At 39.8% G+C, this 27555-nt stretch overlaps 1 protein-coding gene across 5 annotated transcripts in view; it reads left to right on the plus strand.

Annotated features, from left to right (window-relative positions):
• Window positions 1-27555, plus strand: part of sox6 (SRY-box transcription factor 6) — a 200241-nt gene that overhangs the window by 72376 nt on the left and 100310 nt on the right. For all 5 annotated transcript variants that reach the window (XM_061963933.1, XM_061963936.1, XM_061963937.1 and 2 more), the window contains 2 exons: window positions 9506-9746; window positions 12984-13194. In XM_061963933.1, the coding sequence (XP_061819917.1) occupies window positions 9506-9746; window positions 12984-13194 (452 nt within the window). The remainder of the gene's footprint in view (window positions 1-9505; window positions 9747-12983; window positions 13195-27555) is intronic.

Genomic DNA, 27555 nt, shown 5'->3' on the forward strand with positions numbered 1-27555 from the left:
GGAGAAGCTCGCTTGACCCCCTCTTCCTCATGGCTTGCTGGTGGAGCAAATTAATTATCCCTGTTTTGATTTTCCAATTGAAGTGTCACATACAACTCAGCTGCTCTACCTCATATTCTTTTCTGGGCACTATTTTTTGAAGCTCTTAAATAGATAAAAGTTCCGAAGAGGTAAAATAAGAGTACTTGCGCTTTTGGTGTAAGCAGTTAAAAATATTATCAAACAAGCAAACAATTAGGGAGTTAGGTGTGTACACTTTCAATTTTATGATTTCTCTGGAAATATTGATATCACCTTTAGACTTAGACTTAGACTTAGACTTAGACTTGGACTTCCTTTTTATTGTCATTCAAATTTGAACTTTACAGTACAGATAAAAACGAAATTGCGTTGCATTAGCTCATGTAGTGCAGGATAAAAGAGCAATAAGGTGCAGATATAAATAAATAGATTACTGTACAGATACATATATTGCACTTTTTCATATGCATCCACGTTTATGGATGTATGTTGTATTGTATTTTTATTCCAGCCAGTTAATCCATTTTTAGGGGTAATTGAGGGGATTATTATGATGCGTTCAAGAGTCTTATGGCCTGAGGGAAGAAGCTGTTACTGAACTCAGGATCTGCTACGGACGCTGCGGAACCTCTTTCTACTGTCCAGCAGTGAAAACAGTCCTTGGTGGGGATGGAAGGAGTCTCTGCTGATTTTCTGAGCCCTGGTCAGGCAGCGGCTTTTTGCGATCTCCTGGTTAGGAGAAAGAAGAGTCCTGATGATCTTTTCCGCTGTCCTCACCACTCTCTGTAGAGACTTCCAGTCTGAGGCATTGCAGGCTCCAGTCCACGTATTTACACGTATTGTGCAACTTTTTGGTAACTTGGGATTGCAATATTAATGCTTGGCACCCCCCCACCTCTTCTCTGGCAACTGTGCGAGATGTTCCACTGGATTTGTTGAAGTGCAGTGCACAGACGAATACATGACAGAGTGGACATGGCTTGAATGGTGCTTTGTTTATAGCTGGCCCAACTCTATATTTCATCTGTCACCGTTGCTTTTCTTTCACTCAACAATGCTTGATTGTTGCCGTTAGATTTCAGGTTCTGCGGACAGGAGATTTCTGTATTATTATGCTCCTGCCAAATTCCGATCTCTGTTTTCCTTCTCCTGGACACAAAGGTCTCATAACTTACTGTCAACTGTGGAAAGCCACAAAGCTCCACTGCTCGGCAGATAGGCTTGTGTTGGTTGACGGCCGGAACTCTCTGTGAGGTTTGCCTAAGTGCAGCAGCAGAAACAGAAGGCCCTTTGGGACTGCCAGCGCTCTGCAGGTCCAGTGAAAAATGGTGAGGAACAAAGTAAGAGGGCAAACGCATACATTTTTCTTGTTCCAGGCCATGTCTACACTAAGTCGTTTAACCCCTTAAACTAATAATTATTTAGCTTATGCCCCGTTTCAGCCACACTAAACCAGCGCTTAAGGTCCCCCTCCTCAGACCAATTTTTACACGGGTAAGTCATCCGTGTAATTCTTGAATCTCCGGCACATAGCTTTGTATGGACTCATTGATCGTTTACAAAGTGAGTTTGGAAAGGAAGTGACACCAGAAAGACCCCGCCCACACAGGAAGTGACGCCAGAAAGACCACGCTCTACACAGGAAGTGACGCCAGAAAGACCTTAAACGGTGTCATTGTTGTGTGTGGACACGGATAAGGTTAGGTGTGATTTACCCTGGATATCCTTATCTTAGTGTAAACGGGGCCTCAGTCTTTATTTTTTAGCATTAATTTGGTTAAGAAGTGTTCAGAGAGCTATTAGTGCAATTTGATGAGTCACCACTTTCACTACACGTCTTAGTTGTGAGAAGAATAATTAACAGTAACTTTTTGTAGCCACCCATTCTCTTTTAAAATGTGACTGTTTTGCCAGCGAGCTCGGAGCAAGTGTCCTGGGATCAGCAACGGGGCCACCAGCATCGGCAAGGAGGTAGTGAAGGAGAGTGCGAGGAGGGATTTAGTGTGTGAGTGCTCATCGACCCTTCCTGAGTAGTCAGACAGGAACACTTAAGCGCTCTCACACCTGTGTGTGCCATTGCCGTGCACAGGGAGCAAGGACACCAACCCCGCTGTCATGGCAGCTGCACAAGTGTTTAAAGTGAGCGACCAGGCGTTTCCTCTTGCCGCATATTAATGCAAATAATTTACCCTGCAAAGTAATTATCAATACTCGGCTCAACATGTAAAGTGTGCACTTCAGGTGGCTCACCTAATTTGTGCTGGGAAGCTATCGTTTAGGTCTTAGCAGTGTGCTAACAGAGGCTGTCTGTAATAGAGAAGGTATCAGGAGGGAGTGTGAAGTGGGCACTGAAGTACCGTGGTAATTGAGTTGACTTTTTGCAGGGGAAGGTCAACAATAATGGAGGAACAATTTTGTAAAATTAATTTGGACGACCAACTCTCCAGCCATTGCATTGGAGTTGGAAAAATCTGTTTTTTCCCCACCATCTTTTTTAATTTGAATGCCATTATCTTTAATTACATTGAGGATTTAAGACATTGTAACACACATCACATAAAGCTAAAAAAGGCCTTCCTTTTTTTTCCCAAATTCCCGTAGAATACCAAAATGACTCACAATGTGTGTGCGCGCCTGCAACTCATTGAGTAAGTGTTTGCCGTTTATAGCCTTTATTATGAGTTGATTATGTACCCAGAAACCTGGCTGCTGCACAGCATGACACAATCACAATGGAGGGTGATAATTTAATTGTGCTAAACGGTGGATTCCGTGTCAATGCTCCTCCAGCTGGGAGCTGTCAGGTAGTAATATCTCATTATGGCAGGTGAAGAACCCAGAGGAACCCTACCACGACACCTGTTAGAACAGGAGGAACCCCTGAAGGGAAACGAGCAGATGATTCTCTCTCTCTCTCTCTCTCTCTCTCTCTCTCTCTCTCTCTCTCTCTCTCTCTCTCTCTTCTCTCTCTCTCTCTCTCTCTCTCTCTCTCTCTCTGCCTCTCTCTCTGTCTCTCTCTCGCTCTCACACAAACAAACACGTTTCAAATCCCCTAAGTAATCAATTCACAAACTGTATTCCAAATGTTTATACAATTACCCTTTGTATTTTCCTGGTGTGGTGGTTAATTTAATTAGATCTTATAATAACACTCATTTTGGGGCAATCAATAGCTGGAAGTATACACTAAAACTGGCAGATTGATAGACCGTAACAGCGATAGCACTTTGGTTTATTAGTACCCACATTACCAAAAAGTGTATTTTTTCATCTATGACATTAGATAACCTTTGCTACTGTATAAGTTAGTAATAATATTTTTTATTTTTTATTTTCTTCATGTCATTTTTTGTGTATTTCACCAATTGGTAAGACACATACTTTAGCAGGAGCATGCAATGCAAGCTATTTATTTAAATGAAGCACCGATGTTGGTTGTTATTAGGGATGCAACAATTAACCGGTTTTATTATTAACCGTGATTAGAAATACCATGGTTATTTAAATGCAAAGACTCCGCAACACCAAGTGTTTCAGTCCTCCTCATTTGCTATAAACGGAGATTATTTTCAGAACAATCTGGACGGAATGTAAACAAAGTTACACCAGTGCATGGTGCACACGCTTATATCGAGAGACATGCGAGTAGGCTACATTATCTTAAAATTGGCAGCAGGACAAGCAGCAAACTTTTTCCTCTGATAATAAAAGTTGAAGTCAGCTGTATGGGAACATTCCGGGTGCTGAAAAAAATGCGGGCGACCATTGAAGAAGATGGCTCACCCATTTGAAAAAGAAAGTTGCGACTAAAGGGTCTAATAGGTCCGGTATGGTGCAGATTTATATGGCAAAGTAAAGGTAAGACATAATAAATATGTTAAATTGTATTATTGGCAAGTTACTTCATGAAGAATGGAGTTGTCAGGGAGTTAAATACAAATTTACGGTCGGTGGCTTAGCGTTGAGTAAACAAACGGCAACAGGTATTTCTGTCTAGGGCTTTATTCATTGATCATTTAATGTTAGAGGTTACTTCTTCCTCTTTTTGTTGAATAAACCATAGGCATTGTAAATTAATATAGCAAGTGTAAAGCACTAACACAACATCAGGAGCTTGTAGAATAACAGCACTATACCATGGGATCTAATTATGTTAATTCCAGTTATAGTATTATTAACACAGCATAAAATAGATTTAAAAAAATAAATAAATAAGTATGGATAATAGTTGATGACACTCGAGTTTATTACCACATAAGTATTTTTTTCCCTGGGGGATCAATAAAGTGAATCTTAATCTCATTATAATACAATTATTCATGTATTATTAATAATACTCTGTTTATATTTATTATTTCGTACTGTTATTTTAAGGGTATCATTTGATTACTGTTATTTCCGAGATTAAAAAATAACATATCAAAATATAGACTTAGACTTAGACTTAGACTTCCTTTTTATTGTCATTCAAATTTGAACTTTACAGCACAGATAAGAATGACATTTCGTTACATAAGCTCATGGTAGTGCAGGATAAAAAAGCAATAAGGTGCATATATAAATAAATAAATATATATAAATAATATATAAATATATATATAAAATAAATACATATATATATAAATAAATAAATAAATAGATTACTGTACAGATAAATATATTGCACTTTTTCACATGCGTCCACGTTTATGGATGCATGTTATATTGTCTTTTTTATTCCAGCGAGTTAATCCATTTTGGGGGGAGTTGAGGGGATAATTTACTTATGATGCGTTCAAGAGTCTTACGGCCTGAGGGAAGAAGCTGTTACAGAACCTGGAGGTTCTGCTTCGGAGGCTGCGGAACATCTTTCTAGAGTCCAGCAGTGAAAACAGTCCTTGGTGGGGGTGGGAGGAGTCTTTGCAGATTTTCTGAGCCCTGGTCAGGCAGCGGCTTTTTGCGATCTCCTGGATAGGAGGAAGAGGAGTCCTGATGATCTTTTCAGCCGTCCTCACCACTCTCTGGAGAGACTTCCAGTCTGAGGCACTGCAGGCTCCAGTCCAGACAGAGATGCTGTTGGTCAGCAGGCTCTCTATAGTGCCTCTGTAGAATGTGGTGAGAATGGGGGGAGGGAGCTGTGCTCTTTTCATCCCACGCAAAAAGTGCATGCGCTGCTGAGCTCTTTTTACAAGAGCTCCGGTGTGTAGGGACCAGCTTATATTGTCAGTTATCTGCACCCCCAGGAACTTGGTGCTGCTTACTATCTCCACCGCTGTGCCGTTGATGTAGAGTGGAGCGTGGTGCTTCCTGAAGTCAACGATGATCTCCTTGGTCTTGTCGACATTCAGGACCAGGTTGCTGGTTCTGCACCAGTCAACCAGATGTTTCACCTCCTCCCTGTAGTCCATGTCATTGTTGTCATGGATTAGGCCCACTACTGTCGTGTTGTCCGCATACTTCACAATGTGGTTGGTAGTAAAATATCTAGGAATGTCTGTGATTATTACCTAATCGTACAGTCATAATCTACAATCGTTGCATGCCTAGTTGTTATTGGGTCCAAGTGTTTATAATATTTTATATACATGTACCTGTGTATATTTGTCTTTTGGTATTCCCTATATCAGGACTCACCACAGTAAGTCACTTTAATGTTTTGTTTAACTAAGTTTTTAAACAAAACCCTCCCATTTATTCAGACTTGTTATTACTCCAAGAGCTTGGTGTCAGGAATCGAACGTGGCAGCAGCATGTACAACTAAAGTTAAAGTTAAAGTACCAATGATTATCACACACACACAAGGTGTGGTGAAATTTGTCCTCTGCATTTGACCCATCCCCTTGATCACCCCCTGGGAGGTGAGGCTACTCTACTAGTGCATTTTATAGACACGTATAATTGATTCTAACTTGATACGTTTTGACAGCTGCTGTAATACTTTCCCTTGTTTCCCACCTTGACGACCGAATGTCATGTGATGGACAAATTGAGTGTGAGTTAAGTTGATTCTGGTGTGAAGTTACTTATCATTGTTGGCTTTAAAAGGTTAATGGTGCGACAGAGAAGACACAGCAGGTGAAAGTCCGTCATCAAAAATGAAAGGGGATAGTCAGAAGAGCGCTGAGATAAGTGGTGCACAACACCCTTCTAATATTTGCCAATTAAGCTGAGGTTGTTTTCCTTGACGATGAAACATTATCACAGGGAACAATTCATGAGTCAAAGCATTCCAGGCCATATGAGCCTGCAACCATGAAACACAAGTCCTTCTCCTTCAAATGTGGCCAATATTGTCAGCTATATTTAGAGCCCTTCTCTTTCCTTGCTGGCCCCCCTCCTCTTATGCCTACCTCCCCGTCTTCAAAATCACTGCAGGGGCTTTGTCTTGGAGAAAGTAGGAAGGGAAGACAGTATTTCATGCACTCATTGATTAGTTTGGCTTGTTAGCTGTCCATTGTTGTTGTGAAATCAAGCATGAGGGATGGCAGCCTGTCAAGGATTTATGAACTTCAAGCTCACTGTGTTTTTTTCAATTTGCTGTATAAAGGTTGGAGCTTATTTTTTTTAATAAGTTTACCTAACTTCTAGAATCCAGAATTTAGTCGATGTAAAAACATACAACATATTTGAGAGAATATGATTCATTTGTACACCCACACTGAACTGAATATAACTTCTTATTTTCTCCTCATAAATTGCTTTTATTGTGTCAGCGCTGATCTACTGCTCAGAAAACCCTTTAGATCATATCACTGGGTGGTATAAAAAGTAAAATGCTAGATTTTCCCTTAGATATTCACTGAGAATTATTTCACCCTTCAGTCATATGAGGTGGTATTGTATGGGGCCTGTCAGGGGGGTGGGGCAGAGGCACTTCTCCGTACTCTTTAGCTGCCTGAGCGTGGCCCTCCTCGCTCTGCTAATAAATTATTAACCCCTGCTGACAAAGACTGTTATGGAGCCTGCCGCAGATGGGTTGCATTCTTTAACAAGATTGCTGTAGACACATGTTACAGGAGGATGGATTCTCTCCCTTCCTCTTCCTCCATCCCCTTGTCTTGCTCACGCTTCAGCAGCTTGACTGATGGCTGGAGCTCCAAGTAAAAGTGCCTGAGAGACTGAATATTTTAGTGGTAAAATAATGTCACTTGATTTACTGTGTAATACAAACGCAGTGCTTTGTTTCACTCTCACACTCCATTGAGAACAAGGCGTTTGTTATACTCCAAGCTCAGGCTTTTTGGGTGCATTAATAAAAAATACAACAGAATATGTCGAAAGTCCCCCAGCACACACACACACACACACACACACACACACACACACACACACATACATGCCCGCACGAATGTGTCCTTCAAAATTCCATCACACACATCGTTATTTCCATTACATGTGCACTCTGAACTTTTTGATTTTCAATTAACAGTACTCAATGTTGAGATCACTTTTCATTTGATATAATTACAGGAAACAATTTAATGGCTGATTAAAATTGAAGTCGCACTAAAGGCACAAGAGGCAACACCCTAACTAAAGCTAACTAAAAGACGTAAGGGATGACCGACAGACAGACAGATCTTCCTTACTTAGTGCACTTGTTTGTTTAGCTGCTAGGACGCACAGGAATGATTTAGGCTCTCTCCCTCCTCAGGCTGATCTGTGACAGTGCACCAATCTGTACATATCTGTGTGCATGCGTACAGTATGTACAGAAGCATTTGGATAAATAAGTGTATATTTGTGTATATATATATATATATATGTGTAATCTAAACTCATTCAATCATTTATTTTTAATTGTATATAAGCCGAACCCACCTAATTTTTTTTACAAATGTTATTTTGTACATATATTGGCTGTACAAGTCTATAAGCCACATGTGAACATTAAATATGTACATAATGATTTTGTTCATTCGCAAATTTAACAAAAGACAGTGCCTACAGGCGTACAGTAGCTTACCAGAGAGACCATTAAGCACGGTCTTTGTCCTTGTCCTCCGCCTGCGCGCTAAATCCGCTGAAGTCGTCTTCTTTGGCGCGCAGTGGTCCTGCCTTTCGGGGCCTGTTAGTGGTGGTGGATTTTCATTCTGTGTGGTGAATGTTTAATTTTTTGGTTCGATTGTCCTCAGCTTTGGGGCTGCGTCGTGTGCATTTTGTTGTGTTTTGATAAGGGCGAGTCCATGACACGCTAAATGGTTGACTGAATAATTGTGTAAGTGTGTTTGATTTAATGCAAACCGTTTCAATGGTCCACAGTGATCCGTATGACAATTTAATTGGTCTGATGTGACTGGGCTAAATTTATTGGCGGCATGTGAAGCTAAAAAACCCAGAAATAGCCATAAATTAGCCACAGCTTTTTACAAAGTGCAGCGTTCAAAGCATGCGAAAAAGTAGCATTATAATAGTCTGTAAATTACGGTAATATAATCCTTTTAAGTGTAAACAATTATTTGCGCACCACTGCAGCATAGTCTGCTTTACTATGGGATTAATAAAAATAAAAATAAACAAAAAATGGCAACTTTGTTCATCTTTATGCATGAGGGTTAAATTATTTGTGATTTTTTTTTCTGGCTGATAGCCCCACTGTCTGGCTGACCCACTGCTTGAGTGAATATCTTGAAGTTTGGCCCAGGCTCCAAACAGGCACAGTTCCAGCCTGAGATCAAGCCATCCATCTGCATTAAACAAAAGATTAGAGACCCCACAGCCTGCTGCAGACCCTTTACGCTTTAGCCATAACAGTCAGGTTGAACATTTTTGCACAGGGGCACCTCCTTTAGTTACAAACTGCTAAAGGCAATTTCCCGTACGTCATTGGGAAAGCAAAACTGCTTTTGTGCATCCCCCATCCAAATAAAATGTAGTACAGGGGTTCTTAACCTTTTTGACATCGGGGCCCAACTTTTCCACTACAGAAGGGCCTGCGGCCAACTAAAATATCAACTCCGGATTAGTAATCTTACTCTTGATTTCAATCACATTCAATAATCCTATCTAACCTACTTACAATTTACAACCTTGTTAAATGGTTTGAAACCAATCACCAAGATTATTATCAAAGCCTAGGTCAAGCTGATTGCAAAAATAAATACTAATAAAATATACTGCAAAGGAAGGGTCTCATAAAAACTTGTAAAAAATGAATGTACGCAGTGCAAAAATAAATTCCAACTAATTTTATAATGAATAATAATAATAATAAACATAAATCAACTGTAAATAAAATTTAAGTGCGAATGAAAATACAGCTTCACCACTTTAGTCATAATTTTTGCGCTAAAGACACTCCTCTTTTTTAGATTGTTGTCATTACTGACAAAAGTGGTGGACAAATGTATTACAAGTGAGTATTTCTATGGCCCATGTGGACAACAGCTGAGGAACAGATAATTGTTGGCGGCCTTTTAACGGGCACTCACGGCCCAACAATGGGCCTATGGTTAAGAAACACTGATGTAGTTGTATTTTGTTTTATGTTTTCTGACTCCACAGCAGAGTCATGTCTTCCAAGCAAGCCACGTCTCCTTTTGCCTCTGTGGTCGATGGAGATGATGCCATGAGCCAGGATCACTTGTCTTGGGAAAAAGAGGAGAACACTGACGCCCACTGCCCACCGCAGTTGCCGCTGCACAATCTGCTCCATGGGAAAGCCCACCCCGATGAAATTCAGCCGCTAAGCAGTGTACCTCCAGAGAGTGACTGGGACAGCTTGATGTCTGCACAACAACGCATGGTGAGGAAATGCAAGACACGCCAGGAAATAAATCAAAGTTGTTTATTGTGTACATATAACATTGTACATTATTTTATGTAGAGTATTGTTTTTTATATATATATATATATATATATATATATATATATATATATATATATATATATATATATATATATATATATATATATATATATATATATATGTATATATATATATGTATATAATATGCAGCCCCTCTGTTCACCTTCTGTCTAAAACAAGCTTATGTCTTTAATCCTATGCCCCATTCCCATTCATCTTATTGGGGACCTTCCAGATACCTGCTGAGGGGTAAATCCCCTCATGTCAGTTCTTTAATACATTTAATACATTCAGATTATTAATGTCTGCGATGAGGTGGCAACTTATCCAGGGTGTACCCAGCCTTCCGCCCGAATGCAGCTGGGATAGGATCCAGCACACCCCCGCGACCCCGAAAGGGACAAGCGGTAGAAAATGCATGGATGGACATTATAAAGGTGACTGTTCACTTTATCAATCAATAGGATTTTATGTGAAAAATAATGAAATATAATTAGTAAACATTATATTTTTGGGCGGAAAAATATACACAGTAGATAAAAAGTAATACATGCTATATACAAGGGCTATTCAAAATGGCGGGGTCCCAATCTTACAGATTGGGACAACTGACTGGCACCTAGGTTCAGTTCAGAATTTGGGAGGGAATAACATATTTACAACAATTTGATAAAAAACACTAAAGCGCTCCTGTTGGTCCAACTTGGACCATTGTGAAAAGAGGCTGTTCAATACATGGACATTTTAACCTCTAGCTGCAGTGGCTAGCGTCCACTGCAGTAGACACTTGTAATTTGTATAAGAGGGTTGTTTTTTTCTGAACAACAAACAAAACAAATACCCTCAACAGAGGATCCTGGTTCTCAAAATAAGAATAACAGTCCAAGCCCCTGGTCCTGTGGGCCCTCAAAAAGCATGGCCAAACCACAGCTTTCAATGCTTCAGACTTTTAATTTTAGACTCACAAGTGTACCCTACAGTTCTGCATGCTCCCCTTGGCATTGAAGATCTGGTCTCAGTAGGCACTCATTGTCCCTGCCCTGCACAAAGAAGCTGATATTCTGTGCATAGCTGCAGCCCCATGGAATAATAAAAACCTCTGAGGTCTTCACATAAGCAACCCTGCCAAACACTAAAGCATATTCTATTCTTAGAATAAACAAGACCTCTAACTCAATTCCTTCAGCATTAACGATAACCCAAATCCCAACTGCATAATGTCCAGAAGAGCGGAACTTAGCCCTTTTCTGCTTCCCTTGAGCTTGCATTCTTGCTGCTATAATAGAAGCATGTCTTGTCCTTGGTCACTGGATGTTGTTTACCAGCTTGTAGTGTTGGTGAGATAAATCTGCAGCCACTCTTCAGATGCTGTATGCTCTAAGTCCTTAGCTACTTTGATGTTAGCAGAGTTGAGACCGGCACAAACATTTGTGAGCTATAAGCACACAGAAGGCAGGTGGTTGTCTTTGACAGACGCGAGCACGGTATGAACTCTCAGAGGGCCTCTGAGGTAGCTTTGCAGTTTGTTGCAAAGACCCGCAACACTGCAGGATTGCAGCACATCACACATGCACACACACAGGCCCAGGAATAGGTTCAGTTTTAGAAGTATAGGTTTGTACATGTAAACTAATGGGGAGGGAACATTATCAATGACGCTGGGATAAAAACTGTACCTGTATATCCTTATTGGCATAACAAGACTATCATATCAGTTTAAAAGGAAGGAAAACATGGCTTCTAAGGTAACATAAAAAAGATAAGGAACTGAAAATGAAAAAAAAATTAGTTCAACAGATACCAATGCTGATATAAATGGTTAAATGCATAATTTCTTGGAAAAATTAGGATGATGTGATTCAGAAAGGGTAATGATTTAAGGTGAGAATTGAAATGTATAACAAAGTTACGTGAGAGACAACTAACAAATGACAGCATGGGCTGAGACAGAAGAAAAAAAATAGAAACACATAAGGCAAAAGGAATGAGAATGTTTCCTGGCTGTGCTGATTACCTGACTCCATTGCTGTGCCATGCGTCTGTGTGGGCTGTGCCCTGAACCAGCGCCAGCTGATTAACCCAGCACTCCTCCACTAGCCTCAAGCACTCTCCACTGTCTCTGCCACGCTGCATAATCATCTAACACAGGGTTGGGAGGTGCACAGCGGACCCGGTCAATCGTGCCACCCTGGCGCTTGGTACCAAACCACCCCACACATCGCTGCAACTCTGCCTGGGGCTCCACATGACGCACTGGGATGAAGAATTGTCGCCGTCCACTTTAGCGCATTTCAGTCTTTTTATTTGGGCTTCAGACATGATTTTGTCATTTAACATGGTTGCATTTCTCCCTGTAATCACACTGCTGTTGGTTAAAGCTCACATTTCTCACTTTAGGTGAATAGTGTATGTTGAATACAGTTGTGAGAATCGTTTTTCTTCTTACTTTGAGGGCAAATGTATCAGACCTAACTGTTCCCCTGTTAAAGGCAGCGGCTCTCTGCTGCTTAGCGACCTTCTGCTACACAAACCATAATTAACACCACCTTCTGTCAGACGCAGCGCCCAGCGATGGCCCGTGTGCCGACTATAACATCTGCAGCGTATTGCTGCCCGTCTCTTTAGCTGCCATTCAAGCTGCGTCCCATTCTTCCCGGCTCCCTTTACTGTATGTGTGCTTGTGCACAGGGAGCACTCAGCCATCTAGCTAGAGACAAGAACTTAAGTTAAATACTAAACCATGCACAGGTGGGATCCAAAAACAACAACGGCTTGAGACAGGACGTAGATTTACGAGGGCTCCAGACACTCAGCTGAGAATAGGTCTCTACGAGAAAATTAACAAATTACACAGCAGTCACCTGAACACAAATGCACACTCAAGAGCAATTTGAGAAATTACAGCCGGGAGGTTTCTCTGTGTAGTGTTGGCAGATGAAGCCGATGCGTATTATAAATATATCCTACGCAAGCTTACCTGTCAGTGTATCTCCATTTTTCACATCAAATCCTATTTAAAGTCCAGGTAGTTTTATTGAAAACACAAGGCGCTGCTGTATGAAATCCCTTTGATGGGGCCAAATCACTATGTGTTGGAATTGCAGTTTATGCCTAAAAGCTCCAGAAGACACTTACTTATCCCTTGTCGTTCTGGGCTCTTTGTTTGACATGCAGGAATCTGACAGCAATAAAGTATGTTCCCTGTACTCCTTCCGCAACAATTCCACCTCTCCGCACAAGCCTGAGGAGGGGGCCCGGGAGCGAGGTGACCTGCTGAGCGCATCAGCATTTGGAACTCCCGAGCGCCGCAAAGGAAGCCTGGCAGACGTTGTGGACACACTGAAGCAGAAGAAACTGGAGGAGATGACAAAGACAGAGCAAGACGGTAGGGTTCTCTTGTCCTCTGTTTGTACTCTTGAAATAAGAAAATGGAATGTCTCTTTCCAAATGCCCTTCCTTTCTTTGAAATCTGATCATTTCTCTCCATTGTGTCACAAGCATACTAATTGTGATCCTCTTTTTGAAAAATTTGCTTTCTGCATAGTCAAAGATGCTACGCACAAACAAAACTGTTAACAATGTTGATCTCATTCCTACAACCCAATGCAAATCCATGTCCTATCTGAAAGACATCTCACCATGTTTGCCTCCCACAGCCTGCAGTCTATCAAGAATATGGTAGAGGAAAAAACTAATATTTGAACGAGCAGCAGTAACACATCCCCCTTCTTAATTAGTGCTCTAGTAATATAACTACATCCAATCAAATGTTGAAACCCCTTGGGAATGCATGTGTCTCATTCAGTGTCTAGGGAGCTTTTAGCATAAGCACTTCATGAGATGAATACATTAGACCTCTGTTAGCCTAAAAATAATTTTCCACTTAGTTTTTTTAAGCGTTTGTCTGGATGATGTTTGTATTACACCATCACCGGACATTTACTATGAATTGTGGTGATACAGGATTTATTGTTTCTAGTTCCAAGAGAGATCATTCTGCATTTATTGATCAGAGTACCTATATATTAACAATTGAAAATGTACATTTTAAAATGGTAAAAGAAATTAAAAGAAAGAAAGTCCTTCTTCTACACACATATCTTTGCTTTTCACCAAGTTTGTTCATGTTGTCTGACTCTGTGACATTATGGTAATGAACACCAGCTGGTGAAGCCTGGTTGGTGCAGTAATTTAAATGGTCAAGTGGATCTTGTAATCCAGAGCCGTATGTTAGAGAGAGTTCTTTGGAGTGCCATACAGCTGTTTTAATCTCCTGTTAATAATAGAGACTTGGTCTGCCTCATGCACTGGGTACCACTGCCACCAAAATAAACTCCCCGGTAGGAGGAAATTACTTTCTAAGAAGGAGACATGGCAGAAGACAAGAGAGGCACAAAGTTCAGAATGTTGTTCCCAGGCTGCAGGAACTGAGAGACTCTCAGTTTCTGAGAGCCCTCTGGGAAGCTTCAGTCTTGATGATCAGTGATTACTGTAAAATGGAGGTTAAAGCCCTCTTGAGTAAAAAAGAAGGGAATGTTACTGAAACTAGCTAAATCAAATTCTTACTTTATTGTTTATTGAAAGAGATGTGGTTGAAAATGTAAAAGGGCAGGCTTTAGAGCGCACAGGAAGGTTAGAGAAGCCATTTGTTGTCTTAATGACACTGCTAATGTGCTGCAAGCAACAGATGAGCTAAATATACCGCTTATCTAAGCATGACAACTGTTGTGTCCAATTCTGTTGCTTTGGTGTCTGTCTGATCGGGTTTACCGAGGTCCTCCGAGACACTTCACCATCTGCTACCATTCTTCCCGGGATTCCCTTGCCTGGTCAGGAAAGTTCATTGTCCACAAAGTCGAAAGAACATCATAAGGACAAAAAGTGCTGCTGATGTTAAACACTGTCTTCTTCCTTGTGCTTTAAAAAAATATTTAATGCTGTGAGCCGATCTATGAATTTACAACGCTGAAAGTACAAGAGAGGAAGAAGAAAATAGCCACAGTTGAAAACAGTCAAGGTGACTTTGCTTTGATTCACTTGCAAGTTTTATACCAGTTTAATATCAACATTAAAGTATGAACCAATACACTGAAATAAAACAAATAAATAAAATGTTGAATCTTTACGATCATACCAAAGGCAAGGATGAGTAATTATACACTCCTAGTTGCCTGTTGTGGCCTTTCTTTTAGACACATTATCTACTTGATGAATGCCACAAACCTTAAATTTAAAGAGGTTAATCTATGATGCTAAAAAAATGTTTTTTTTATGAGGTTACTGATTGACTTGTTTGTCATCGCTAATAAAAGCCTTGTGTCCCAATTCCCAAGAAACTGTTGTGAAAACATGACTAATGAGTCAACGAGCAACCTACCAGTGTAAGTGTTCACAGGAAGACAGTGCTTTAAATTAAACTTTTAGAATCTTTCGCTTTAAGTTGCATACCCCAATAACATCAAGAACATTGCAGACCAGTGGACTGGTATTTTAACATCTGTATTATTTAACAGTTAGGCTAACTCAGTAAAACAATAAAACGTATTTGAGAAAAGGAAACTCCTTGAAATTGACTGTAAACATCAGTAGGCATTGGTGCTGTTTACTGTCCATATTAAACACAATATTGTATATTTGTTTGCGTAATCCCACTGGTGAGGTTGTGTATTATCACTGTATAATATATAATGAGTGATCAGCAATGTGTGCGCAGTCCCGGGTTATTATCCTCTATTACTAGAGGCATATAATGAGATCCAAGGATGGGTGAAAGCTTAGGAAGGGACTAGGGTGGGCTCTTAACCCATGGTCTGATTAGCACTGATCAACTCTTGACACTTTCTCTATCAGTGTCGTGACCCCTGCTGAGTCAACACCTATCACCTCGAGGTGCCATATGGCACCAGCAGGTTTATTTTTGGAAAAATAACGTAAAAGTGTAAACGTATATTACTTCAAATGCAGTCTGTATAAGTTATCATATGATTATTACTCCTTCCCTTCCCCCAGACAGACTCATGCACTTTCTCCCCTCCTTTTTTACTTCCCTCCCTTCTCCCCTCTCATCTTATCCCAGCTGCCGTGTCATCTGGTTCTTCTTTATCCCACCTAATTAATAGGAATCTTTGTTATAATGATCTGAGCATGAGCCTCTGACTCCATGCATATGCAATGAGGGTTCGGAAATCCAGTTGCCTTGGTTGCAGATTTTGAGGCCTTCTTCAGCCGCATCGCTGTCTGCGTTTCCTCTGGGTGCCGCGTCCCGCTGCTGAGGCCGGGACCTTTCTGGCATGACTCACAGGCCTACACTGGCCAAATATCAGTCAGGCATTTTCACATCCCCTTTAATTATATGCTGATCATTTCATCACTTAAATCCCAACTAGCAACTTTTTTTTGTTGCAAGTAATCTATTTAATTAAAACAAATTATAATATACTATACCTTTAGTTCTGTGTGTGTAAGTGTGTGTGTGTGTGTGTGTGTGTGTGTGTGTGTGTGTGTGGCCGGCTTACAGCACTTGTGTATGTGTGTGTTCTGTCTTGGCCTGTGGAATGGTGCACGAGCCCAGTGGAGCGGTGCTCTGGTCTGTCACTTTTGTTTGAATAGGTAATGTAGATCTGTTCAGGCTGAAGAGACATGAGCTGGAACCGCTTGTTAGGACATATGATCAAAAGCCGCTCTCTGCTCTCTGCCAATCAACCCTCTTGTCACCCTGTGGCCAGACGTTACATAGATTTTTCAGCTGTACGGCTCGGGCAGCCTGCCAGTCTTACTTGTGAATTTAAAAAAAATAAATGCACCCAACCACTCACCTTTCCTCTTATCTCACCTTACCATCCTTCATCTTAAATGTTGTCTTTCTAGTTCTTGTTCCATCCTTTTTGACAGTTATGTCAACTTCACTTAATGTAATATTTCCCCGCCCCAGTGATTTTTATCTCCCTCCCAGCCTCACTCTCTGGTGACAAAGTTGCTCCTTGTGCCAGGCTGAGATCAGAGCCCAGGGCTAAACGGAGTGTGTATGGGCTAAACAGAGTGCCCGGTCCCCTCCTGAATTATGTATTTACTATCTGTTCCAAAGCAGATCCCTCACACAACACAGACAGACTAGTCCCAGTAGGATGACGGGAGCCAATGCAGGTTTCACTTTACACAAGCTAAGATATAGATTGTGTTGCCGCTTTCAAAATGGGAACCCCTTTCTGCTGCTGTCTTCATCGTTCAGATGACAAAACAAGCAGCTGCTTCTTCAATGTGCCATTCTTTGCATTCAAGATCACCTTCCCCAGTTCTCATATTCCGATTAGTCAACAGTAGCAACTGCTGGGTAGCATTCCAGGGGCCATCTTCCTGGGTTTCAGCTGTTCAGTGTATCCCCCTGCACCCGCGCAGCACAAAACACCCATTGTGATCCTGGAGTTCTGGCTGCACAGGAACTCCTTGATAGGAGGAAATGGGTGTTTCTTAGAGACACATCACAGCCAGAGTTGCACAGAGGCGTGTTTGTCCTTACACACGTTCAATTACTAGTGTTAGGTAGACCTCGTCAACTACATTTGAAATCATATCAATAATACCACTAGTTGAGAAATGGCCATGTGTTTTGTTGTGTGAAAAAAAGTAGCGGTAGTATCAGTTTAACTGTTTTATGTGACACCCCGGTATTTGGATAGGTGCAGTGATGGTGAAACATTGACACATAAGAAGGCAGAGGCCATTAATGTTGCTATATTTGTCAGTGAGCTGCGGCGCCTCCCATTCAATTGAATAAATAATAGGCAATCTCAGTCAGGATTATCGGGGCAGGAAACAATCAAACTTCATATTGTATGACTGAGCAGATCAAAATTAAGCAGAACCGTGGCTATTATGCACTCGGGGGATGGTGCCAGGTCAGGATCGCTGCCCTAGCTCCAACATTCTCCACACACACTACCTCACAAAGAGCCGGTGTCATCTGACCAAGGATCAAAATAGTTGAAGTGTAACTCACACCCTGGGCACAGACAGCCTCTGTGACTCGCTAATGATTTCAGTGCACATCGCAAGCTTGTTCTGTAAGTCGCAGGTACATCAGCCATCCAGATAGGAGATCTGCCTAGACATGACGAGTGCAGATGCAACCTATTAACACATTTGCATTGTTTTTTTCCTCTCTACAATCATGCATGTCAAACATATGATGATAAGTCTTTTGTGGGTTGCTATGTGAACAAAGAGACACTTTCATCAGCAGTGATTAGACAAATGTCTCCTTCCCCTTAGTGCTTTTCTTTTTCCCCACCTTGTTCAATAACACTACATGTGCCAGGGGATGAGATGAGCATGTAAGAAGAAATGAAAAAAAAGATGTGTTTTGTTGCATTGCAAAGTCTGAGTGGCAATGATTAAAATGATCTGACAAATGCCTTCTCCTTTTGGAAGTAACCTGTGATCATTTTTGTCTGCACCAGTACAGTGCTTAATAGGCTATAATGGTACATTATCAGTGGCATAGCATCAAATTATAATGATAAGCAGACTTTAAAATTGAACAAAAGTGTATATGCATTTGTTGGGACATTGTTTTCATAGTGTTATAAGTATGATACAGGAAAGAGCAATAACTAGTTGATGTATATACACTATTGTATACTGACGTGAAATTAAAAAAATGACTAAAAAGGATCAAGAGCGATGCTATTCATTGATAACCAAAGTAGGGCTCATTTTCCTTCTTTGCTATTTTGGTTGTGAGCTTCCTCTAGGGAGGGGAGCCAAAGAGCTGAGTCCCTCATGAGAGACAAAGTTCTCTGTCTTTGCACAGTAGGCCTTGGTCAGCATGGCTGAGTCTCCTGCAGAAAGGAAATGGGCCAATTGAAAAGGGATATACAGCTTCTATTGTGGCTTAACCAAGTCGAACAACAGCACATTGACAAACTTAACAGCGGGAAAGTGGATGTTTAATCTTTAATACGCAACAATTACTTCAACGTATCTCAAGTACTGTGATTGCTATTACTGCATGGTGAAATATAATGCATCTTTACAGAAGGTTTCATTTATCCACTAATTGTGTCCAAAATGTAATGAGTGGTATTATAATGCACTCATTTAGTTTACTCATTTATCCTGGAAGTAATATTTGTTGAATTCATACCGCATTGAACATATCAAAACAAAAATAATTACTGACCTTTGGTCTTACACTACAGTAAACAGAATGTGTGTGTATCCCCAACAGGCATATCTGTAAACAAACTTGAGATTCAATAATTAACTTGACTTTTTAAAAAGGAAAATGCCCAACTGTAGAAATTAATGACGCTCTCGCCTTTTTTGTTTGGTTGCCTCAAGTAATCATTTTTCAAAAGTGAAATTATAATGCACTGTTAAATATGAGGATATTCCCACCCACTCATACACTTCAAGTATCTACAGCTTTGGTGCAAAGTACTGCAAGTGTCAGTCACAGGCTTGATTTTGTAATGTAATTTGTTAGTTTCTTTGATATCCCCCATTTTTGTTCAGGCTAAGCACCGTCAGTCGTTTACGATGAAATAAAGTTTTGGTGTCTATACAAGACACTTGGCTTCACTGCAAATGAATAATGCATTCGTGTGGATCCTATTAGTCTGTTTTTGTCCTTGTAGATTCAGACAGCCATTAATTTACTAAATCACACAACAGCCATGATCACAGCACTTCACGTTTTCTCTCACACACTTATTAACATAGAGGAATTAATGTGAATGTTTTCCAGCATTGATTAGTGGTGGAGTTTCTATTTGACAGCTAAATAGCAGGGTGCCCAAAAATATCCCTCCTATGCACGGCACCCGGTACTCACATTTTTGTGTTAAATGTTTATTTATTAAAAAACAGCGCTTGGACCCAAATGATCATCAAATGTAATGTATAAATTAAAATCAAGTCCATGACGAGGATTCCTCTCATCAGCACTGAAAGTAATATCTAACACTAATATATAAAGCACCCACACAACCATACAGCCCCCCTCCCACTTCCACACATGCTTTAGCAGGTTTGTAAAATCCAATTAATTGAGCAATTTTCAATAAACACATTGGATTATTTATTTTTTTATATATAAAGCCACTTCTCTTTTTGCATGTTGCATTCTTGATGATTGCATTAAATAGAAAAGTTAATTTTGCTCTCCAAGCATTTAATGGTTCTAGTTCTTAAAAGTGACCTTGTGGGGTAGAGAGCGGAGCAGCACAGCAGCTCTTTCCAGCTGCACACATGGCATCCATCGGGGGCACAATCACGCACAGTCCCAACACCTCAGGCTCGGACATATGTTGAGTTTTATTTCATTCTTCTGACATTAATCCTATTCACCAGCTGTTCTGCCAGCTGCCACTCTCCGGCTTAAGGGGAGATTGCAGTTTTGGGGGCTCTGAGTACTGGTTTATCTTGGCTGCTCACTGCCTCCTTGCAAAAGTTTTGCATCTTTTTTTCTCTTCTTGCCCTCTTCCAACTTAAAGTAAAAACTTCCCTTCAACCTTTTTCTGGATTTGATTACCCCCCACAAACATCAGTCGAGACCGTTTACGGCTGCATTGCCTCTGAATCAAAATGCTCAAAACATCTTTTTTCATTACTGTTTTAATAAATACAAATGAAAAAAGGAAGCAATGTGCCGATGCCCAGCACTACTTAGCAACGAGCACAACAGTCTCCTGTCATCAAACAGTATTTCTGCAGGATTAGACTGGGCTTGGCCTCAGTCTGTACAGTTATGATTATTGACATATTGGGCCTGACATAAGTCACATTTATGTGCATTGTCTGGAAGCACACTCAAGTGTTCTCAATGTCATTTCTGCTGAGGTACGACCGGGGCAGGCTGCGAGCAAGGGCTGCAATGAATTGATCATTGCTCACTGCTCACTTTAATAATTCAAGCCTGATTGCCACCGAGTGCCGCAGTAAAATGGATTGGGAGAAGTCACATGCTGCTCAGCTCAGGAGGTGAAGCCTCCCGGGGATGCTTAATTCATATATGCTTGATAGACATATGTTCTATTTAGAGAGGTCGGGGTGCTGTGTCTGTGTATACGGCCTCTCCAAATGGCCAGGTCACCACTATGGGATTAACACCTTGGTCCGTTAAAGGCACAGATTCAGGGGGAGGTTACCGCTTGTGGAAGAAAAGAGTTTAAGTGAGCTAAAAAAAACTACTTCTGACAAGTTGCTCGTATTTATTTCCGCTGACAAAAATATATGTATTATTGTTTGTTAATCAGCCATTTAATAGGAATTCATTGTAGCACTTATCCTGCCTATAGAATCATATTCTTCACCTTTTTATTAACACAGTAGCATCTCTCACTAAAGAGTGTATTATCTTGATGACAAATTGCATGCAAATGATTGAGGTGGGTGTCTAAAAATGTGTATAATGTATCATTCAGCCTGCATGGTGTTCTGCTGTGCACCATTCTAGAGTTGGAGTCATTGTTTTGACCTGCACTGTGTGCCAAGATCTTTCACTCGGGTCGAGCTGTGTAAAAAGATACAATAAAAATAACCTGGGACCCCTGACCTCTTTTTGTGATTAATAAACAATGTTGATAAAGTAATCCACAGGGCAAATAGAAAAAAAGAGGGACACATTGGAGCCGTGGCGGAACAAATCAGATCCGGATCGCTGGACCGGGCCTCTTAAAGGGGAACTGCACTTTTTGGGGAATTTTGCCTATTATTCACAATCATTAAGAAAGACATGACGACGGATGGATTTAAAAAAAAATCCTAAATATCAAATAAATCCGATCAAAAGTCAGCTTCCAATGCAGTCTAGGGTAGCCGTTCGATTCTGCCTATAAAGCCCTTAAAAACATCTAAACACCTCCTTTGAGGTTTTAAAAACATGATGTAAGTATATATGTAATGTAGTAACGGGCACTTTTATAATACCATTTAATATTTACGCATTTTGATTATTTTAAGCACAGTATTTTCCAAAACGTTAGCTTTTTTCCCCTTCATCACTGATTTCTGCTCACTGCAGACAAACATAGTAACATATCACTTACTGTACAAGGTCTATTGTCTAGGATCCCGACTGCTGGGATGTTCATATATTCCCAATTAGATTAAAAATGTCTCATAATCCTCACAAACTAACAGTGGGGGGACAATCGCTTTTCGTGTCTTTCTTGCCAGTTACTGGTCCTAAATGGCTGTCAAAGCGTCCCAACTTGTAGGATGATATTATCAGCCATCTCCTGTCCAGGTGAGAGGCATGATTTATGATCTAAAGTAAAGTTACAGGGAGCAAGGAAACGAGGAAACAGCAAACCACTCGATGATGTAAACATAGGTACACATGATCACGTCGCCGCTATATATAGTTTGTCTGTGTTAGCGCTTATTATAACTATATCACTAATACTTGTTTAATATTCAAGTATTGTTGGTGCTTTTTAAATGGTTATTTATCAGATATAATGGGCGGAATTTAGAATGCATTTTTTTTTAAATCCATCTGTCATGTCTTTCATAATGATTGTGAACGAAAGCCAAAATTCCGAAAAAAGTGCAGTTCTCCTTTAAACCCTGTGCTATCGGATGAAATAACCCGGGCTTTTAGCTTAGTATTCAGGACGCTTGCCTTTTTGCCAGCAACCAGTGTTCGCGCCCCGCTCGGAGCACTAGGAAAAACTCAAGGCAGCCGAGAGAGAGAGCGTACACCATTTTGCCACTACACTTTTATGTTTATATGAACTGCCACTCGTGTTAACTTTGTAGTAAAAATGCCCACCTGGTGACTGATGACGTTGGTGGACGGTTGATGATGATTTTACCCAAAATACACTTGGAGACAATTTCATCCATCCACTTCTAAGTTTGCACGTCTCTAAGTGAAATGTAAGAGTGAAAATAAAACCAGTAATACAACACATTTTATAAAAAATAGTACACCTACTAAATCACTAAAGTCAGTCTTGTTATGTTTTTAGCAACCATGACTCATTTTGTCTTGGGCAACCTATAACCCCACATACTGTACATCCAGCTCTTGTATCGGTGGTGATTAGAATACAACTGTTTGCATGTTCCAAGCTCCCAAGGCATGGGAAAGGGTTAGGCGAGGGGCCCGGCTCCACCATGTACCCGCTCTGTGCAGGTCCCCAGTCTAGGAGCCCGGGCCAGGTCCGCGCCAAACCTCCCATCCCTCCATGTAGCACCGCCCTTGCCCGCAAGATAGCGGCAAGCTGACATGTTCACCAGGCGGAATAATGATTAGGTCTCAGTTAAGGTGCAGGTGCGCCACAATAGTCCCATAAAGGTAGACCTTTTTATTTATGCATTCCTGAACGAGTAATTACAACTTTGAAAGCTGAAATAATTTAACTTCTACAAAAAGTCTTCTTGAAATGGTAGAGGTTATTAAAACTGTTGAAAACGAGGAAAGGTAATTGCCTGTAAATGAGCGACAACACACTGTTGTGCTCAGAATGTTTCCCCCTCTCTCCTCCCGGCTCCCTCTTTAGCATTTGCATTGTGCGGCATCACCCGGGTGTGTAACCTATTGCGTTCCGATTGCTCCCTTGCAATTAGTGCCCTTTTTGTCTTCGCTTCAATAACGCCATGATTATGGAGACTTCAGGAGTATTTGTGGCACTAACAGCTGTTGTCTCAGGGACTACCGGCTGAATGACAAAAACATGTTTTCTTTCTGCATTTCACTTCCCTGCCTGCCTCTTCTGATTATTATGTTTTATTTGGTGTGATGATGGGGGTCTTGTTTTTAGTGTGTCTGTGATTAAGATATTCAAAGGGAACTCCTTGAAGCGTATCACAGTCGTTTTCTTTCTTTAAATCAATCTCGACTTTTGATTTGTTTCCCTTGCAGTGGAGAGTGGATGGCAAATTACTGTAGAAGTCAGCCTATCATTGTCTGACTGGCATTCACAGAAATGTGATCTTGAATTAAATCTGTCTGTAACGCTAAATGCAGACAGAGAGAGGGAGGAAGAGCTTTCAAAAGTATCAACAACCTCCTGGCTTTTTCTGATAGAATTGCACAGAATCACCTACAGTATGCATTTTATGTGACTAAATCACTTCCTTTTCATACATCACTTGCAACAAAGTCCTGTTATATATTTTTAAATACAGTACTGCCTCCATAAACCCTTCATTAATACTTTCATATATTTTTATTAACAGCGGATTGTACTGTGAATGTGCAAGACACAACGTCAGCCATTCACTCAGCTCTCAGTTTTCCAAATTTTTACTCTGCCCATCTTGACTAAAAATGCATTTGGTTTTCTTAAAAACATCCAAACACTTTGTATGAAATAAGAAAGAAAGAAAAAAAAGTTTTATATTGAGTTTCAGGAAATAACTTACAATGTTAAACTCAATGTCACACTGTTTTATGTATGTTCCTTTGCTGCTCATTGGGATCAACAATGCCCTTTTCTCTTGTAAGAAATATTATTGTTTAGATGTCAGTGTCAGTTGATTATTCATTCAGTAATTACACATTTTCCCTTGTAAATATATCAAATATAAAAGACAAGACACATGTAATAGTATAGTGTTCTTAAAGACATTATTAACAAGCCAATGATGACTATGAAAGTCAAACACAAGTACAAATAGATGGAACAGAAATTGAAAGAGTAAATGAAACCAACTTTCTAGGTATAATGATTGATGATAAATTGAACTGGAAATCTCATGTAAAAAATATACAACATAAAGTAGCAAGAAACACGTCAATAATGAATAAAGCAAAACATGTTCTAGACCAAAAATCACTTCATATTCTCTACTGCTCGCTAGTGTTACCATATCTGAGTTACTGTGTAGAAATATGGGGAAATAATTGCAAAAGTACACTTCATTCATTAACGGTGTTACAAAAAAGATAGATAGTTAGAATAATACATAATGTTGGATATAGAGAACATACAAAACCTTTATTTATTTAATCAAAAATACTGAAATTCCACGACATAGTGAATTTGCAAACAGCTAAAATTATACACAAAGCAAACTATAACCTGCTACCCAAGAATATACAACAATTCTTCTCAACAAAAGAGGAGAAATGTAATCTTAGAGAAAAATGTAATTTAAAACATTTGTATGCACATACAACACTTAAGACCTTCAGTATATCTGTATGTGGAATTAAATTATAGAATGGATTAAGCAAAGCAATCAAACAATGTACTAATATGATCCACTTCAAGAAACTCTTCAAACTTAAAGTGTTTACCAAGTACAAAGAAGAAGAACCATGATAAACATTCTGAATTTATTTCATCCATCCATCCGTTCATTTTCAAAATAATTGATTGAATTATTTATTTCAAACCTGCACAGTACAACAACACACACATTTTTTTTTTTTTTTTTTACATTTTGGCAGTGACATTTATGCAAGGCTTGAAAAGAGGTTGGATGAAGCAAATGCTTATAATATCCCAAACCCTCTCACTCACTCCACATTTAACATAAACAATATAATACAAGAACAATACTATACAAACAAAAACAAGAAGAGCTCCTGTACACTAACAATACAATAGTACCACTGTTACTATGAGACAAGACAAGATGAGACAAAACACACACACACACACACACACACACACACACACACACACACACACACACACACACACACACACACACAATCTTACTTCACTGAGTATTATTCATTTATTTTTATTGTGATAATTTATGGAGTATATTGTGAATAAATTGAGAACAGGAAGTGAACAAAAGTTTTAGCAACTGTTATGTAAAAGAAAAGGGGTAGGATTAAATAAGCTCTGCTTCTTCCTGCTCCTTTTCGAACATGTTGAAAAGAGAAACTGGAAATTGTGATGTATCATGTTGTATGCTTGCATGTTCCAAATAAACTCAAACTCAACTCAAAATTAAATTTTTAATAATCAATATTTTGCTGGAGAAAATGAGGGAATCTTGCTTCCTACAAGAGCGCGCCAAAGTTAATGGTGTAAAACAAACAACAAAAGTGTTCAGATTCTAAAGGAAGAGCTCAACAGCAACACAAAGAATATATTTTTTAAATTATTTTTATTTTCTTACTGCCATTTCTTGCTCTTTTGCATATTTACTAAAAAGCGCCACTGATTTACTCCCGACTTTTTATTTCTGTTGCTGTGGTCTGTGGTGTGGTGACAAATTAGGCAGGGTGCCTATTTGTATTAACTAACATCGCCTCCTGAAATACAGCCAGCGGAATACATTCTTTCTGAGTCCAATCAAACAGTGTGTGTCAGTAGTTCAGCTTTTAATCCATTTAACTGATTCAAAACCTGAAGGCAACCCTTTATAGTAAATGAGAACCGACATGTTGCTTAGCATGAAACATAGGACTACAAATCCAATCCGAAATATCCCCCACAGACTGTTATCCTTGACTTGTGGCTAATTTCTCTCTAGATAGTCCTCTCTCTTATTTGCCAGCGGCTTTTTAGCTCAACAAACACTCAAACGTGAGTATCATCTTTCTCCCAGGAGAACGGTGCACACGGAGAGGCTCAGAATGTGGCGGCAGGCAGTTGAAACAATTTCATTGCTGACAACACACTGTAATCAAACACCCACTGCTGCGTGTTGAGACAAACCATTTTGAAACATCAACAAATGTCGTTAGTGGAACTGTTGAGATTGGACATTTTGATGCGAGTTGTTGGCCGTCTTTTGTCCCGGCATTATACTCTTTGCGATCACTTGAATATACCCTGAACTCATTAGTTAAATAATGACATGGTTTGATTTATACTGAATGCGTTTGTCATTTTGGTGTTTGCAAGTGCTGCTTGGACCTGGGCGATAATCAATAAGTCAATTAATCGAAGGATAAATAAAAATGAACATTGATCATTTGCAACAGTCTTATGTGTTTGTTTTCTTTGTCTCTCTTAACTCCTGAGCTTGTTCGTTCATAGCAGAATTAATTGAAAGTAATAAATCCTCCTGTCATTCATGCACAATCTTTGTCTCTGTGAGTGGAGGCGGAACTGGTAGCTTACATCAGATTGAGAAACATAGTAAGGTAACAAAAATTAAGCTATTGTCCTCTTTTGGGAATATTTTGACTTCAAACCGAATGAGCAAGTTCAACCTATTAATAAGGACAAACGAGCTAGTATGCCCAATTTATGGTGGCCAACAGGGGCAAAAAAAATTCCCAGTATATACAACTGGGGAATAAACTGCACATTAAGATGGTCAATATTTATTTAAGTGCAATTTTTGCTACCAGTGGTAGAGAGTCCATTTCCTTATTTAGGATAATCAAAATTGATTGACATTTACAAGGGTAAAAATCTTCTCGAGAAATACAAATGTATTGCATTTGAAAGGACAATAACATCGGTAAACAATAATACTGTTTGTTGACATTGATTTGTGGGACAATATATTTTGGCCAGCAAAATGTGTTATCAGTCCAGGCCGAGTTAAGCTTTTCTACTGTCAGCAATGACCTAGGCCAGGGGTGTCAAACTCAAATACAGAGTGGGCCAAAATTTAAAACTGAACAAAGCCGTGGGCCAAGGTTGAACAAATTACCCTTTTAATAGGGACCCAAACAAGTTTTGCATTGAATATTGAACAATCAAGGCTTATATAACTTTATAGTGACATGCAAAATAGAGTTTCAAATAATAATAATAATAATTAAAAAATATCAATGGCATATCAAATACAATTTAAATAAAAATTCAATGCCTCTTTT

The sequence above is a fragment of the Nerophis lumbriciformis genome, linkage group LG06 (assembly GCF_033978685.3).
Source record: "Nerophis lumbriciformis linkage group LG06, RoL_Nlum_v2.1, whole genome shotgun sequence".
In the NCBI taxonomy this organism is placed as follows: domain Eukaryota; kingdom Metazoa; phylum Chordata; class Actinopteri; order Syngnathiformes; family Syngnathidae; genus Nerophis; species Nerophis lumbriciformis.